We start from the raw sequence: 19,093 nt of genomic DNA, 5'->3' as shown, positions 1-19,093 counted from the left end.
AATTTTAAAAAATGTGTTGATACACCTGTGCCTTTCTAGCTTTGAATTTCAAGAAAACTCAACACTCCAAGTGAAATTAAATAATGTTGTATATTTAAAGTATTTTTAATTTTCTATTTTCTTGACACTCATGCCATAAGGTATAAATGCTGAAATTCAAGAGCCATGCTGGCAGCCTTAAATAATTTGATATATGAGGCTCAGTATATATTTTCTTTCTCACACTTACTTTTCAGGATCTCTGCATTATAATGTGCTGCAGCAAATTTTTGTGTCTCTTCTGTCCTTGTGTTGAGGTTGGGCTGTTCTTTACTGTGTTGCCAGCCTCCTTTCCTTAACTGACACTTGTACATTTTCCAGTATTCTGGGTAGAGAACAGTCATGAGCTCATCTACACTCGACACGGACCGCAACTGTTCCTCCAGGTCTTTGCCTGCATATGCCTGTCAAGGAAAAATGCAAGATCAATTACTTATCAGACTCAGGATATGGAAACAGATACATTAAAAAAACCTTTAGGCTTAATGTTATTTATGCTATATTTGCTAATAAAAATATTGTCAATGACAACTCACCTACTTTAATTTCTTGGTAAAATTATATTTATATTTTAATTAGTCTGAATTGCAATTAGCAATATATACTTTTTTTAAGACAAAATTTTTGATATGTGATTTTTTTGGAAAGCATTACAATTCTTATTACACATACAGGGCACAATTTTTCATATCTCTGTATATAAAGTATGTTCACACCAATTTATGCCTTTATACATGTACTTTGTTGTTTTTTTGCATTAAAATTCTTAATTGATTTTAATAATGATTTTCAAAGTGGCTTATTTTATTTATCATTCTTTTACATAATTGGCAAATTTGTTAGCTTGAAAATGTATTCAAGTTTGTACTGTCCATTTACATAAAAACTATACTGAAATTTATTGTTTCCTTTTTAGTTATAAGCATTGATAAAATATAATTAAGTAGGATGCTAAAAACTTAGGGATCTTACTTACATGGAAGCTGTTGAAGAATAAAAAATCACATAAAATAAGATTTCAAGAGTAGTGCCACAATAAAATTTATATTTTAGCAAAACCTCCCAACATTTCAAAAAAATTTTGTAAGCAAAATTAATTTTGCTGTGAAAAAAACATGAGATAGTTTAAAGCAGACTAAATCCACTTATAAATTGTTGCTTATTATAAGTATATCCAATTAGGGAGAAAATTCCATTGCATTTAATTAATTAGCATATCTAAGAAAAAATTAATTTTTCTAACTTATGCTTTAAAATGAGAAAAAGTGGAACTTTTTTTGATTTATCTATCTTTGAAGTAAAATTCAACAGTAACTCTTTATTTTATATTGCCATTATCAGTCTATATTTTTTTTAGCAAGCACAGGAATCCATTGGAGAATTGTTAAAATTGCAGTTAACTGCTTTCACCTCCCCATAAATTTCTGGGTAGGAATCAAGACTCTATGTTCATTTCAACAAGTTATAGTTCTCCTTTTCTAACTTTTGAAGAATAAAATTAACATATTTTTCTTAACAACTGAAATATTATTTAATTGAAAGTTTCTCGCACTGCATTTTAAGTAATTCAAATTATCCTTATAATTTTTGTAATACATTTTCTTACATAATTACAAAACCTCCTAAAAATAAGGCAACAGATTATGAAATGTGTTCCTTTCTATTAGAGAATGAAGTTGGCAATTAATATTGGGTGTCCACTTTCTCTACCATTTACTGTGTGATTTGAGAATGTCATTTAATTTCTTTTAGTTCTACGTTATTTATATTATAAAAGTGCTGATATCAATCCATTACTTTCTGTAATATGTAGGAGGGTTCTTGATACACCATACAATTCTACAAAATAGTAAATGGAGAGGAGATCTTAGTAAGTAACATAATATCATATCAATTTCCCAATTAAATATTTATGAAATATTTGCCTGAAGAAAATCTTACATATTACATAAGACACAGGAATCAAAAGTGTTTCAGAATCTAAAAGAATAACTACTTTAGAGAAAGATTATAAAAGTAGAAGTTTATAAAAATAACACATGTGAGGTGATGAACATGTTGACTGTGGTGATCATTTCACTATATATAAAAATATATATTTATATATAAAAACATGATATTGTATAGCTTGTCTTTAAAGTGTACATTTTTATTGTATAAATCACATCTTAAAGCTTATATTTAAGGCACATAATTTTTTTTTTATCCATCATACCTCAATAAAATGGGGTGGGTGAGGGACAGCTATATTTGTGGTCACTGCTACCTTCTGTAAAACATCATGGCTGGGTTTTGTTAGCCTTTGCTTGTTCAATAGCCTCAAAACACAAGAAGCAACAGAGGACTGCCTGTGAGTGGAGGGTTGCTGGAGCTCTTGCCTTTAATACTCAGCTAAGATTAAAGTTAGGCTGTGGCCTAAGATAATCACATCAATTTCCAGAGTAGGGCTGAGTGCTCCCTCCACCTAGAGGAGCTCCAACACAAAACCAGCACACAGCTCAGATCAAGATAACATGGAACACTAAGAAATGGGATGGTGATGAAGGATATTCAGCTAATTATTTCTTGAAGTTTTAAGATAGATAAATTACTCTTGTACTTAAAAAATAAAGAAATGAAAAACACCACTATAATGTTTATATCTTATAGAGAAAACAATCTCCCTCAAAAGGTCAACAGGAGAAAAATATGCACATAAATTCATGAGAGAGACAAATGTAACATAAAAAATGAAAAAAACAATAGAAGATAAACATTAGCATATCTATATTCTTGGGCTGAAAAAAGGTCTTCCTAAAGGTGGTTATTAAAAATGTATAATTTGTGTATGGTGGAAAACATGGTTGAAAAAAAAAACAAAGAAAATGAAATAAGAAAACTTTGCAATATATAATAGATAGAAAAGATTAAGTTCTTAATATATCGCAAAAACATGTTAATGAAAAAATTAACTAAAATTAATAGAAAAATGGGCAGAAAATTTGAACAGAATAATCATAAAGAAAAAAGGTAAAAGTAATATATATTGTATAACAACAAAAGTGAAGGAACTATAATTCTTTCCAACTCTTGTAGTAATATACATGAGTAAAGTTATTCATAAAAAATACTGTATTGCAACTTAAAAGGACTTTAAACATGCCCAATTAAGATAGGAAATTCATTTTAGAATTAAACTTCCCATACAAAGAAGTGATGAAATTCTTTTAGATATATGTAAAACTCATTGTGAGGCTGTTTATATGATGATGATGACTATGACAACTACCAATATAAACAATAAAAAGTGATCAAACAATTTACGGAAAAATATAAATTAGCAGAGAAATTAATATAACAGTATAAAATGAAAATAACAGTTTTATATTATAGCCGTGAAAAATTGTTCACAACAGATTCTTTGAAAAAGCAGGGAACACAACTTATAAATTACACACACAAACAAGGATCAGACATAGAGTTTCATATTGGTACAGTCTTTACAAAAAACATATGGATACATTGTCTTGAAAGTAAAAGCTAGTTAGCAATAAAAATTATTGTCTTCAAATTGTAGGATGGAGGAAATTATGCTCTTTTTATGTACTTCTGTATTTAATTTTAAATATAATTTTATAATCATAATAAAATGTTTAAAGTAATCATCTCTAAGCATATTGCATGGAATTAGTTCTCATTTCACCCTTTCACACACATATATATTGTTTGCTGCTCTTATATTTGCATAGAGCAAGCATCTGACATATTATTTAAGTTACAACATTCATTGGCAAAAGCAGAGATTATGATATTGAATAAAAATGTCTTGAAGACTAAGTAATTCATTATTTTTTTCAAACTAGATGATAATTACTGTATTATATTTATGTGAAATAAAAACAAGTTTTAGTACCAAGAGACCCAGATTTCTATCATGAATGAGAATATCATATTTAATTGGGAACCATCAGACGTCATATCTTCAAACCTCATTTTATTCTATAAAATAGAAATAATGATATCTCTATCATATGAGTTTTTGTAATGATTCAAATATAAATTTGATATAGAAGTATAATGTATGTTTATTTTGAGTTCTTTTGGATAAATACAAAGGAGTGAGACAGCTGGATCATATAATAGGTCCATTCCAGTCATTTGAGGAATCTCTATACTGCTTTCCATAGTGCTTGTACTTATTTGCAGTTCTACTAAAATGTATAAATACACCTTCTTCCCCCACATCCTTGCCAGCTTTTATTATTACTTGTATTCATTTTTAATTAATTTTTATTTATATATGACAGTGGAATGTATTATAATTCTTATTACATATACAGAGCACAATTTTTCATATCCCTGGTTGTATACAAAGTATAGTCACACCAATTCATGTCTTCATACATGTACTTTGGATAATAATGTCCATCACATTCCACCATCATTTCTAACCCCATGCCCCCTCCCTTTCCCACAACTCCTCTGCCCTATCAAGAATTCCTCTATTCCTCCCATGCTCACCCTCACTACCCCACTATGAATGAGCCTCCTTATATCAGAGAAAACATTTGGCATTTATTTGAGATTGGCTAACTTCACTAAGCATTATCTTCTCCAACTTCATCCATTTACCTGAAAATGCCATGATTTTATTCTCTTTTATTGCTGAGTAATATTCCATTGTGTATATATGCCACTTTTTTTCCATTCATCTACTGAAGGGGGTCTATGTTGGCTCTACAGTTTAGCTATTGTGAATTGTGCTGCTATAAATATTGATGTGGCTGTGTCCTTGTAGTATGCTGTTTTTAAGTCCTTTGGGTATAGACTGAAGAGAGGGATAACTGCATCAAAAAGTAGTTCCATTCCCAATTTTCCAAGAAATCTCCATACTGCTTTCCATATTGGTTGCACCAATGGGCAGTCCCACCAGCAATGTATGAGTGTGCCTTTTCCCCCACATCCTTGCCAACACATGTTGTTTGTATGTATAATAGCTGCCATTCTGACTGGAGTGAGATGAAATGTCAGAGAGTTTTGATTTGCATTTCTCTAATTGCTAGCGATGATGAACACTTTTCATATATTTGTTGATTGGTTATAAATCATCTTCTGAGAAGTGTCTGTTCAAGTCCTTGGCCCATTTATTGATTGAGTTATTTGCTTTTTTGGTGTTTAGCTTTTTGAGTTCTTTATATATCCTAGAGATTAGTGCTCTATCTGATCTGTGAGGGGTAAATATTTGCTCCCAAGATATAGGTTCTCTATTAACCTCATAGATTATTTCTTTTGATGAGAAGAAACTTTTTAGTTTGATTCTATCTCATTTATTTATTCTTGATTTTAATTCTTGTGCCAAAGGAGTATTATTAAGGAAGTTGGGACTTAATCCCACATGATGGAGATTAGAGCCAACTTTTTTTTTTTTTCTATTTGATGAAGGGTCTCTGGTTTTATTCCTAGGTCCTTGATCCATTTTGAGCTGAGTTTTGTGCATGGTGAGAGACAGAGGTTTAATTTCATTTTGTTTCATATGGATTTCTAGTTTTCCCAGCACCATTTGTTGAAGAGGCTACCTTTCTCAATGAATGTTTTGGATGCCTTTGTCTAATATAAGATAATTGTAATTTTGTGGGTTAGTCTCTCTGTCCTCTATTCTGTACCACTGGTGTACCAGTCTGTTTTAGTGACAATACCATGCTGTTTTTTTGACTATTGCTCTGTAGTACAGTTTTTAAGGTCTGGTATAGTGATGCCACCTGCTTCACTCTTCCTGCTAAGAATTGCTTTAGCTATTCTGGATCTCTTATTTTTCCAGATAAATTTCATGACTGCTTTTTCTATTTATATGAGAAATATCATTGGGATTTTGACTATAATTGCATTAAATATGTGTAGTGCTTTTGATAATATGGTCATTTTGATAATATTAATTCTGTCAATCCAAGTGCAAGGTAGGTCTTTCCGTCTTCCAAGGTCTTCTTTGATTTCTTTCTTTAGGATTTTATTCTTGATGGCTGCTATTCTAACTGGAATGAGATGGAATTTCAATGTAGTTTTTATTTACATTTCCCTGATTGCTAAGGATATTGAACATTTTTTTATATATTAATCGGTCATTTGCATTTCTTCCTTTGTGAAATGTCTGTTTAGTTCTTTTGCTGGTTTATTGAATTTGTGTGTGTGTGTGTGTGTGTGTGTGTGTGTGTGTGTGTGTTTGTATGTGAGCATGTGTGCATGTGTATTAAGCAAAAAAGAATAGCAGGCATATTTTCTTCTGTTCTGTAGGTTCTCTCTTCATGCTTTTTTTTGTTTGCTGTGCAGGTGCTTTTTAATTAGAAGTCAACCCACTTATTTATTCTTGATTTTATTTATTGGGCTTTAGGAGCCTTCTTAAAGAAGTCAGTGTTTGTACCAACATGTTGGAGAGTTGACCCTTTGAATTGAAGAACTAAAATCAACTTACTATAGTGATACATGCATACTGCTCTTTATAGAAGCCCAATTCACAATAGCCAAGATGTGAAACCACCCTAGGTGTCCCTCAATAGACTGATGGTTTAAGAAAATGGAGTTTTACTCAGTCATAAAGCAGAATAAAATCATGATATTTGATGGTAAATGTATGGAACTGGAGAACAGCATGCTCAGTAAAATAAGCCAGACTCAAAAAGTCAAGGGTCAAATGTTTTCTCTTAAATCTGGAATCCAGAGAGCAATATGGAATTAAAAAGGGCGGGGGATTCTCATGAAAATTCAAGGGAGAACAGTGGAGCGAGAAACGAGAATGAAGGAGAGGAAGAAGAGATGGAAAAAGGGAGAAGCAAACTAAAGAAATTAACCAAACTATGACATGTGTACGGATGAACATCACAATGAATCCCACTTTTATGTATAATGCACCAATTGTAAAAATAAATCAATTAAAAACCAAAAACGGAAAAGATTACTACTTTCTGGGTTGGCAAAAATTAAGAGTGATAACAGACAGAAATGTGGAGACAGGGTTTTTTTTTTAATGTGGAGAAAGGTGTACTTTCAAAAACTATTGTAGGAAATGCAATAAGGTATTACTAACTCATTAAAGCAAAAATTAGCTAATGTTTATAATACATAATGATCAATCCCCCCCCAAAAAAAAGAAGTAGAATCTACTTTTGCAGTCAGAGAGGGAATTATTTTCCAGTATAACATTCTTAGAAAATAACAGCTCATTACAGAGGTTGTTTTTTTTTTAAATAGCTGAAATTTTTACGCCATTGTGAACTAAGTACTTCATATGTTCAGGTGCAATATTTCTTTAGATCTCTTTTCTGCATTTTCAAAGGACTAGTCACCTAGGAATTCATCATTGTCAGCTAAGTCATATGGCTGTGCAGTGAATAAAGCTAGAGCTGTTTAGGGATAGACAGTAGTAGCAAGCCACGGCAAATTCACTTCATATTCTACTTTTCAGGAATTTGCAAAGGCTCTATTAATCCAGAAAGAGTTCTGACGAGGGACATATCAAAATCTTTCAAGTAGAAGAGCTTGCACATGAAAGTCCAATTTCTTCTTAATGCACTTCTGAGTCTTTATCTTCAATAATGTTTTCTAAAATGGTGAGGTCCTTTGTTTGAATATTAAGAAGTATTAAGAAGTATTCCTTTTATGTTCCAAAGGGGTTTGTTATAGTTCAAAAGAGAAAATGCCTTACAAATGGATATTCAACTGGCATCAAGCCTGGAGCAATATAAAACTGAATCTAATTTTTATTCCAATGTGGATGAATCAATTAGGTGGTACTAAAAATAATTGATATGTGACTTTTATGACAATGAGGGAAGATGCTATGGAAGGCAAAGATGAATGTGCAATGTCATCAGCCAGAAGATACAGAGAATCAGAGATAATAATTGATACAAGGTGATGTCTTGCATTCTCTAGTGAAAGCTACTTGTTTGGCTTTTATTCTGAAATTAAATTCTGTTGACTTTATTTTCTTGCACAATGGCAAAATGATCTCAGAAATATTAATGCTATCCTTTTCCCAGATATTATTGCAAAAACGACACTGAACAATTGAGACCAAAATTAACAAATGCAATTGTTCTACCCAGGGATGACTTTCCACTCCCTGACTCCCATTCCCCTGAGATGGGAACAGAAATTGTCACATTTTTTTTTGTTTTCATAACTGTGCCAGGCCTGCTGCTAAACACGCTGTAACACACAGGACAGTCTCCTACAGAAAAACAACTATCCAATCTAACATGTAATGGTGCTGCTGTTGGTTAACAGTGCAGTTGAGTAAGAGTGGGTTTTTCCAGGATAATTTAATTATATATGTCATTTATTAGCCTCTGAAGAATAGGCCAGAAGGTTGAAAATTTGCAAGAATTTCACTCGCAAAATACCTTACAGACATTAGAATGACTATATGAATGAATTTAAAGTATCACTAGCAGTTGGACTTAGTAACTGTAATATTCTTGGTGAGATTTATGTATTGGTCAGGGTAACATATCATTTTCTTTTTATATAGGCATTTCTCAACAGTGTTTCATTGTTTCGTGAGAATTTGATACTTGATATATAGTATTCCTAGGTAAGTAAAATCAATGTGTTTCTCAATTATTTTCATTCCATGGTTTATTATTTCAAAACAAGTTTTACATGCTTTTAAAAATATATATTTAGAAAATCATTTTGAAATTAAAATATGTAAGTGATTATTAAAATATTTATGTTTTAGCAAAATTGCTTTTCTTCTTGGATATTTTAAGCTTATGCTATTTTCTACTGAAAGTAATATTAATAACGTGATTTTTAAAAATTTAATTAATGAAAACTATTTATTTAAAAAGGTGAGTAAATCATACATATCCAGTTTATGAATTTTTACAAATTGAATTCTTATAATCAGACCCAGGTCAATGTATTGAATCCTGACTATATCCAAGCTTTCTTTATTCCCTGTCTCTTCTAACGCTCCACCAAACGGGAGAGGGTAGCATTTTTTGATTTCTTCTAATGTAAGTCTTTAAAAAAAAAAACAAACTCCTTTTCTAATTCACACAGATGGAATTACAATATGCAGTCTTTAGGTTTGGGCTCCATTTCTCAACCTTGTATTTCTGAAATGGATCCTTATTGAAGCAATTAGATTTGCTGTTCTCTGGTTTTCCATTGTATGAACTACTGAAATTGATCTAGTCTAGGCATCATGTATCTTTTTCTGAAAGTATCATGCATTTAGGGTATTTATTATCACAAATGGAGTTGATGGCTCATGGAAATAAGCATATACTTAACTTTACAGATATGGCCAAGCCATTTTTCAAAGTAATTTTGCCAATTTATATGAAGAATCCCCTTACGCATATCTTTGCCTATAGCTGGTATTATTGTTTTTAATTTTCATTCATTCCAATAGGTACATTGTGATAATCATTGTGTTTAATGCATAGCTCCTATATTGAATACTCTTTCATCTGTTATTTGGATATTTGGTTTGTCTCTTTTAAGAAGTGCCAACTAAAAGTTTTCATTCATTCATTTCTATTGGTTATTCTGTTATTGATTTGTTGAGTGTTCTTAATATAGTCTGGATTTAAGTTTTTCTCAGATGTGGGTATATATGTTGAAAACATGTTCCTCTATTGTTAAGTTGTATCGTTACTCCACTCAGTAGTGGCTTTTGATGACCAAAAGTTCTTAATATTAATGATGTCTGAATATGTTCTTTATGGTTAATGCTTTTGATATATTCTTTTAAAACTCTTCAACTATCTCAAGGTAATGGGACATTCATCACAAGGTAAATATTATCCTACATTATCTTCTAGGAGCTTTATAATTTTACTTTTCATATTTGGGCCTACTATAAACTTAGAACTAATTTTCTTAGTATAGTGTGAGGTAGGGGTCAAGATCCTTCTTTTTCTCATATTTAACTCGTTCACCATTATTCACTGAAAATTCTCTCCTTTGGCCACAGCACTGAACTGGTCCCTTTGCTGTGAAACACATACTGAATTTTTTGGACTTTTAAATTTCTTTCTTTTATCTTTTTTTCGACCCTTATGCCAGTGCCACACTACAACAGCTTTATAATTAACCTTGATATTAAACATATTATTTGGTTTATACCTGTAGTGCCCCAAGTTTTAATAATGTCACTGACTTACAAAATTTTGAAATTTCATTTCCTTTCTCTTATATGACTAATCTGTTATGGCTTCTGAAAAAAAAAAACTTGAGGAACTTGTTGGTACTAATTAATATAAGTAAAATAAAAATCCTAGTGCCTTGTATATGCTGGGTGGTGGAGAACAGTTACACAGTAGTTTGTAATATAGTAATAGTAGCAAATACATGGAAAATAATTACATTAAAGAAAATTCACTTGACTTTAATAATTACATTAAATAATATCCATAACATGTTCAATTCTGTAAGTATAATTTATTATTATTTTTTAAAACCTATATTCCTTGTGAAATATTAATTTTCCCAACCATGTGTACATGTTATTTAAAAATGACATCTAGCATACCCCAAAATACATTTCTAACACAATGTCTGGCTGAGTTATGAGTTTTCTCAGAATATTATGAACATATATTTTGGGCATAGATACACCTGCATTTGAATCTTAGCTTTTTCTACTTACTCTGTGTGTGTGACTTTTGAGGTTCATCTCACCTGAAATATGGGGAGAAATGTAACAATTAAATGAGCTACTGTGAAATAAGGTATGGGAATAGCCAAATGCTTATTTACGGTAAGACTATTTTTAAAGTTCTTTTCTATATTTATTTGTATTTTAAGTTTGTCTTTTTCCTTTTTTTCCTCCCCTGGTTAAGGTTGAGCTGAATGTACTAAATCAACCACTTTATATAGACGGAATTTTCTTCTCTAATTTTCTATTTTTTTTAAAAAAATTATCAGTCCTCAATTATTTTTATTTAATTATGTCCCTTTATACAGACAAGCTGTGTCTGCTTGCTGAAAAGATTCACACAGGAGACATGTAATAAATATGCCAAACACTTGAACTTTTTCTCAGATGGGTATAATGTGATCAAAGACAAGGTAATTTCAAGAAATCATTGGGCTCCTCATTATCGCCAAAGGGTCTTCTTTGTGGGATCTAGAGACCTGGATAATCAGGGGCCATTACGCCTATGAGGATGTAGGAGAAAGAATACAGGCAAAAAAATTAATAGAGAAAAAAATATACTGGAAAAACATACCCTGACTTCTCAAGAGAATAAATAGACAGAATCAAAAGATTCAGAAACTGGAACTGCAGCTCCTGATTTTTAGTGATTTCTAAAGTGGTTGTCATGCGGCCACTCTTGTGCAAAGTGCTGGGCTAATACAAAAATGCTACAGCTTCCACCATTTCTGCACCTGTTACATTTTGGCAAAAGAATCAGATGCACCCTATATTGAGACATTCCTAAGTCCTCTATAGTCCACAGGGATTGGTGTCATGAACATACTTTTTTTTAAAAAATAAAAATGACAACAGTAAATACCATCTTATGCATTTAAATACAATGAATGCATTTTAACCAAAAAGCAAGAGCCTCCTCAGGAGTTTTCCAGAGTTTACTGAGAGTGTCTTCAGTGGTGGTCAAGATCAAAATAAGAGCTGTCATAAGACCTGGCATAAATGGTGATGGTGAGTGAGATTAGAAGCCTACACACTCTTGAAGTTTACGCTTTAATTACCTTGTAGGAATTTAAGGTGACACCTGTTTTTCTTATTATTCTCATTTCCAATGCATCCTATGCCCACATTTCCAGGCATCTTATGTATCTTATTGTTAAAGCACAGTTATAACCACTTCCTTAATTTCTCTAAAGTCTCTCTTGGTATCCCATTAACTAATGAACAAAGCCCATATACATTTTGTTGTTTGGGATTTTCTTTTTTAAAATAATTTTTTTAGTTGTTGATGTACCTTTATTTTCATGTAGCGCTAAGAACTGAACCCAGTGCCTCACACATGCCAGGCAAGCACTCTACCACTGAGCCACAACCCCAGCCCTGGAAGTCTTAATAAGTTTTTTTAAAGTGTAGATGATGACGATGATGATCAAGATAACCCCAAGCTTAAGTTTCCCTGTTAATAAAATGTAGATAATGAAATGTACCTTGAGAAGCTGCTGTTAAAATGTTTACAATGATATTTGTAAAGCATAAAAGAAGGTGGCAGCAAAATAATCAGTCACCTGCCTCTAATAAAATATTTTAATTAAATGTCAAAGGAGAGAAATATTATGATTTTATGACTTTTAGTTAATGCCAATATGTGCCAAGGAATGTTCTAAGCATGTTATTTGGAAACACAGCCTCTTTTCTCATAAAGTTTATAAGTTAGGCATTATATGTTTATTTTGAAAGCTGAAAAAATGATCAGTCCCTTGAATTCATTCTTTCCAAGGAATTTGCAAATTTTAAGGCATACCTGTTTTGTATGTTGCAATTAATTACAGATGAATTTCTTGTTTCTTATGTGCTTCTGTGTCTAAAGGATTCCAGGTTAGTTACTAAAGTGGCAGAGAGGGGAACTTGTTGCTACGAAACAATGTTGAGTAAAACAAAGTTGATTATTTAACCAGAAGTACTTTGTCTAAAAACATAAAAGTTCATTTTTGGCTTTCTAATAACCACTGAGCTATGAAATTTCTCTGCAGATAAAGTCCATTTAGTAATTTTCTTTCGAATTAACAAAAATATAAAGTCTCTATATAATTTTCTCCATAAATTAATTTACTCATCTACTTATATTCTATAATACGGGCTTCAGACCACAATTATACTCTGGTTCTGGAAGGAATGTGTGTGTGTGTGTGTGTGTGTGTGTGTGTGTGTGTGTGTGTGTGTGATGTGCAGTTGTAGGCAGCTGGAATATATTTAAGTTATATATTTAGTAAATAAGCAAGCTAGAAAAATTGAAGATTGCCACCATATCTAGCTCATCATTAAGAATTTTAAAAATTCTTTCTTTTGTTTTGGGTAATGGGGCACTTCACCACTGAACTACATCCCCAGAACTTTATTTACCCCTGTGGTAAGTATATCTTATTATTTTTAAATTCTTTTTAGTTATATATAACATCAGGATACATTTTGACATAATCACAATCACAGAAGCATGGAATGTAACTTGCTTTAATTCAGTCCTCAGCACTTCCCACTTCCTCTCTTCTCCCTCCCCTTCCCCTCTTCCCTCTAATCTACTGTTCTATAATTCATAGTATTTTTATCAGATTTTTTCAGGCAGGATATTACTAAGTTTCTGAGATTCTTGCTAAATTGTTGAGGCTGGTCTTGAACTTGCCTTGCCTTAGTCCCAAATCCTAGGATTGCAGGAACTGGGAATACAGGTGTGTGCCACCATGCCTGGTTTAAAAGGTTTTTGTTTGTTGTTGGGTTTTCTTAATCCCCCAGCCCCATGTTCACCCCATGTCAGTATCACTTAGGCAGTTTTGGCTAAAGAAATTACCTTCGGGAAACCAGACACTCCTTCATCAAGCCAGGTTCTCCTAAATCCTTACCTGCTTACTTCAGGAACAGCTTCACAACCCTCTGTCTAGTGTCAAGATTGCTTTATGGAAACACCCTGTCAGGATGTATTTCTCAATTTTGTGCTACTTCTAAGTTAACCATGATATCTCAGTTAGCAATGCTATTTAAGTTAATAATGATTCCTCTATGCAATTTGCCTTTTATATTTCCAGCAGGTATATCCTTATAGATAACAGTACAGATAGGGGGAGCATAACGGAAGAAAATTCCTCATTTAAAAAAATGAAATGTTTAAAAACATGCTGATGAATTCTAGTAATGAGTATTTGCTGCAAATATCCTGGTATTGACAAATCATAATCTAGATAAATAAGTACTAGACTGAAGACTTAGCTCACCTTTAACACCCTCACCTACCTCTCAGAAGTATGTAGATGAACAAAAGTGCATTCACATTAATGAAACTTTTGATCAGTCTTCATAACCTGAAGCTTATATTTCAGTTTATGGACAATGCAATTGTAGGCCAAATGTTATTCCAATTTTAAAGTAATCTCTGAATATAAGTGTTAAAGTTAAATATTTGCATTCTATAACACCGTGTATCAATAAATTGAACTCCTGTTTAAAGTTTCACTAGAAGAAACTATCCTTTTAAAGGATACAAAAACTTTAAACATTTGACTCTCTTCTACTTCTGTATGCAATTAGCTTTGTGACCCTAAAATATGACCGCAGCATTAGCGAACTCAGTTAATCTAATTCAGGTAGTTACATTCAATGTTATTACTAATGTTTGTTGGAACCTTTCTGTATGTCAAGTGCACTTAACCAAACTCAATTTCATTTTATGATAAATGGAACTAATGTTCTTTACCTTTTTCCCTCCCTCAAAAACAAATATACTCTCAAAAAATCAAGGGATCTAGTTGACTTCATTGAGAGAGGGGGTGGTGGTGGTGGTGGTGGTGGTGGGTATCTGTCCAGGGGAAAAGTAAGCCAATCATATTTACTCACCAATGAAATTAATATTTATTGGATGTTTAAATGGAAGAAGTGCCATGAGAAGTCTAGAATGAAATCAGAAATACTTCCTCAAAAAGGGCATGTGACATGCACAAAATACAAGCAGAGAGACAGTAGTAGGTACCATAAAGGAACGACAGTAAAGTTGTTTGGGATTTCTGAGGAAGGGCAATATTTCTGGTGATGGCAGTCAGGAAAGGCTCTTGAAGCAGCTCACTCTGGAGTTCTTACTTCTAATACAACAGAGACCAGCTGTGTGCAGGTGAGGAGCAGAGGCGCATACACCAAACAAGGCCATTTTCATACAAGTGATACGACATTATTGTCAATTGCTCTGAAAATATATGATTTTTTGATTTTTGAAAATGGGTATATAAAAATTTAGAAATCTTGATTGTAGTTAGTTCCATGCTGACAATGTCTCTTTTCTGGGGCAAACTGTAGGCAGGCTCCTCTGAGGCCTTTTCTTTGGACTTCAGTGTCCATCTATGAAGAATTGAGTTGCTGCAGTTTGGATGCTGATGTTCCCCAAAGGCCCATGTGCCAAAGGTCTGGTCTCTGGTGTGGTGTTCTTGGGAAGAATTGGGCCTTTGAGAGAGGGGGAATCTAGTAGGAGGTCTTTAGGTCATTTTGGGTATGACCTTAAGGAGAATTGGGACCCTGTCCTCTTCTTCATCCTGTTTTGCTTCCTGGCTCATGATGAAGTAAATAGTTATCTTCTGCAAAGAGATTCTGTCATGATGTGCTGCCTCACTACAGGCCCAAAAGCAATGGAGCCATTTGGTCATGGACTGAGCACCTCTAAAACTATGACCCCAAATAAACCTTTTTTCTTTATGTTAACTTCCTCAGGCCTTTTGCTATAGTGATGAAAAGCTAATACATCACTATTAGCATGAATCCTAATTCAGTTGAGAGAGACTCTTGCCATCCTTGATATTTGACTGCCCTGAATATCTGATCAAATCATCCAAATTCCTCAGCTCCCCAGCTTCCAGGTGATATGTGATCCTGCTGACCTGCCTTCAGAAAGTCACTAGTTAAGTACACTTATCAAGAATTCCCCTACTCTTGATGTCTCCTGTTAGTAATTTTCATCTGTACCCAAACTGCTTCTTGACTATAAATTCACTTACTCTTACCGTATTCAGAGCTGAGCCTGATCTTTCTCCCCTGTAGCAATCAATACTCTGACACGTACTGCAGTAGTCCTAAATGAAGTCTTTGTTTCCATTTTATCAAGTGTCAGAATTTTTTTTAACACTGCTCACCATCAGTTCACGAATTGCTTGCCAATTTATGCTCATCCTAATTCCATACCATCTCCACTTGCTTTGATCTCCCATGTCTGCTTTCATTGGACAAACTTGCCTCATACATCATAGAGGGAATAGGAGATTAAATAGAAACTCACATACACACATCCCACCTCCCAAGCTCCTCCTCCTTTGAGGACAAATAATCAAATGCTTCTCCTCAACCTCTCCAAAGCCACTAATACCACAGGCACTTGGATCATGTCTGTTCTTGCTGTAGCAACACTTGACTCCTTCTGTTATTGCCCTCTCTTCAGCATTCTCTTTCTCCTCCCTCTCTCTCCCTCTCTCTCTCTCTCTCTCTCTCTCTCTCTCTCTCTCTCTCTCTCTCAAATATAGTATTCTATTGGCAGGGAGACTTGTTTTTTTCACAAATTAAAAAAAAATCCAGAATATGCAAAGAAAATACCAACAACCAGAAGGAAAACTCTGTGTAAGTCCATATCCTCAATGAACTACTACCATTTTTGTTTTCAAAGCTTAAATTTTTGAGTGGACAGCCTATACTTCCACTAGTCTCCATTTCCCAGCCCCTTTTCAGCCCCTGTTCCCACTATTCTACTGAAACTCAGTCCCCCAAACTTCCATTGAAGTCTTCTTTGAACCACCCACTTTACCTCTATTCCATGGGCCACTGTGCTATTATTATTCTATTAAAACCATGTGTTCTTTCTCTCAGTAAGACCATGTCCCTCTACTATTTCTTCCACTTTAGTGTCTATTATTATCAGCAATCTATGTTGATTTCTCCTTTTCATGATCTCAAATTTGAATTCTAATAGTTCCTGTATTTTCACCTTATATTCATTTGTGAATACTCTCATTCATTCCTGACCCTCCCCAAATGATCAATCTGAGGACTAAAAGGTGTATATATGCAGCCCAACTCTTCCTTAAAATCATAAGCCATTATATTTCTCAAGATCTCATTCCTAAAATCTAAAAACAGAATTCATCAGTTTCCTCAGTCCATTTACATCCAGTTTTTCCCATCTAAGTAAATCTTACTAAACCATTATTCAAAAGCTTGGGAATGACACCTACTATATCCCTTTCCCTTACTTCTAAATATATTGTATCATAAAATCTCTGTAATCCTACTTCTAAAATATGGCAAAGCTCCAATCAGCTTTGGCCTGATTCAGTTGCTCTGTGGATCCCTCCAATTCTCTCTCTGCACAGAAATCAGAGGATCCTAGATGGACACCATTGAATGATGCCACGTAGCAGTCTAATCTGAGCTGGTGGGTTACTATCACAGGCCCTGGATGATCTGGCCCCTGATCCAGTTTCATCTCACAACATTCCCACCCTCACTCATTGAACTTCTGTGTCTTAAAAACTCCAAGTTTAAGATTAAATCCTTATCAAAATCTGCTCCCTTTCTTGGAATTATATAGTCCCGGCACTGTGGCTGGTGCCTTCCGTAAGATTTCAACTTAAATGCCAAATAATCAGTGCAGCATTCCACCCACTGTAACCAAATGTCCTGATTCACCTTCTTGTTCCCTTCATATCATTTCAGACATTTTAATACTAGCTCATTTATTCTTTGTTTTATTTCCTCTTAATGACTCCTCTATGTGGCTGATTTGCTGCCTACTATAGACACATTCTCTTATAGTACAGCTGCCATATGATATTCACAGAAGGAATAAATGAAAGAAGGGTTGGTACAAGCAAATTCCCTTCATTTTAGATGTTATTAAGCAACTTTACAGCTAATACTTTCCTAAAAAACAAAGTACAACAGAAAAAACATTTAAGGGTAATTTAATTCAAATTGTGTTAAATTTGCCAAAAAGTAACTATTCATAATGACATACTTATTTTTTATTTATTTCTGTTGTTGGGGGAACATCTACATTAGCATTTTATAGTAGCGCTATTCACAATAGCCAGGATTTAGAATCAACCCAGGTGTCCAAGACATATTTATTTTCTTAAAGTAATGTTTCATTTTAGAAACTGTTCTCTATTTGGTCTGAATTGAGAAATAAAAACTAAATATTGTTTACTTTTCAGAGCAAATACTAAAAAATGGCAGCATATTTGCATTTTAGCTAATATTTCCATCACAATAATACTGAAGCTCTTAGACTATTTAAATCCAAAGGTAGGAAAATAAATATATGATATTTATATTCCTTTCATCTGATTTTTCTTTATTTTCAAACTCAAAATCAAATAGTTGTGCATTAGAAGTTTTAAAATACTCGAATTAAATAGAATGCAATAAAGAAGAAAATAAAATGGATGGGAGAAAGGAGTACATGAAAGTCTGATTTAAAGATGCTTCATAGAAAGTAACAAAACAATATTTTTAAAATGTGAATATTAATTTATGAAAGTTATATTCATGAAAAAACCCTTCATTTTACATTTTTTTACATGTAAACTTTCAAAACACTAATTTCTTCCTCTGTACAATGCAAAGAGAATTAAATTAATAGATGGTCTAAGACATGTATTCTAAAAATCAGAAGTTTGGGGATAAATAGGAAAGATATAATTATACTGCACTGAAATATAACACATCTAGCTCCCTTTACCTCTCACCCCATAAAACATAAGGTTATCAAAATCATCACAGAACTTTTTAAAGCTGCCACTGATTCATTGTCAAATAAAGCCCATGATATTAAAGAAATACCTTCTTTTGTACTATCTCTGTACCTCTGATACACAGAGCTTTATTGGATTGTCACTTACCCAAGTGGTCCAAACCTCTTATTAGCTAAATAAAAAATAGTAGTTTGTTACTACTGCCATTCCATCTGAACGAAAAGCTGAGTATACTAGAAGTAAAGGTGAAAAGAATATAAGGCAGTGATTGCAAAAGACCTAATGCAAAAATGTGCCAAAATGAAGAAGCAAAACCAATAATCACAAAATCTGCCTGGAGGTAGGGAACATAAATCCAGCATCTATGAAGAATAATTCGTATAGCCTAACCTTGTATAGAATAATTGTATAGCCTATAAAACCACAGACACAACCTCCTTCTAAGTTGTTTTTTCTTGCAACAGTCCATGTGCAATAGTAGTCATTGGTCATGACAAATACATAATGTTAAACCTTTTTAGTTAGTTTTCTTTTTTGCCAGACAACTAATGTTTCTACACATATTTTTTAAGCTTGCTGGCCTCAGAGCTAAAACTAAGCCAATTATAGATAAAAAATTAATCTTTCAATTCCTGGTTTAGTT

General features: G+C 33.1%; 1 protein-coding gene across 1 annotated transcript in view; it reads right to left on the bottom strand.

The window, feature by feature from the left end:
- The window catches only part of VEGFC (vascular endothelial growth factor C), a 117,566-nt gene that overhangs the window by 33,611 nt on the left and 64,862 nt on the right, over positions 1 to 19,093 (bottom strand). Inside the window, exon 2 of the mRNA XM_081269502.1 lies at positions 230 to 443. Within this exon, the coding sequence (XP_081125628.1) occupies positions 230 to 443 (214 nt within the window). The remainder of the gene's footprint in view (positions 1 to 229; positions 444 to 19,093) is intronic.

The sequence above is a fragment of the Spermophilus citellus genome, assembly GCF_964194105.1.
Source record: "Spermophilus citellus genome assembly, chromosome: 16".
NCBI classification, from domain to species: domain Eukaryota; kingdom Metazoa; phylum Chordata; class Mammalia; order Rodentia; family Sciuridae; genus Spermophilus; species Spermophilus citellus.
Note: the sequence above shows the minus strand (reverse complement) of the source record. Positions and strands in the feature narration are given on the sequence as shown.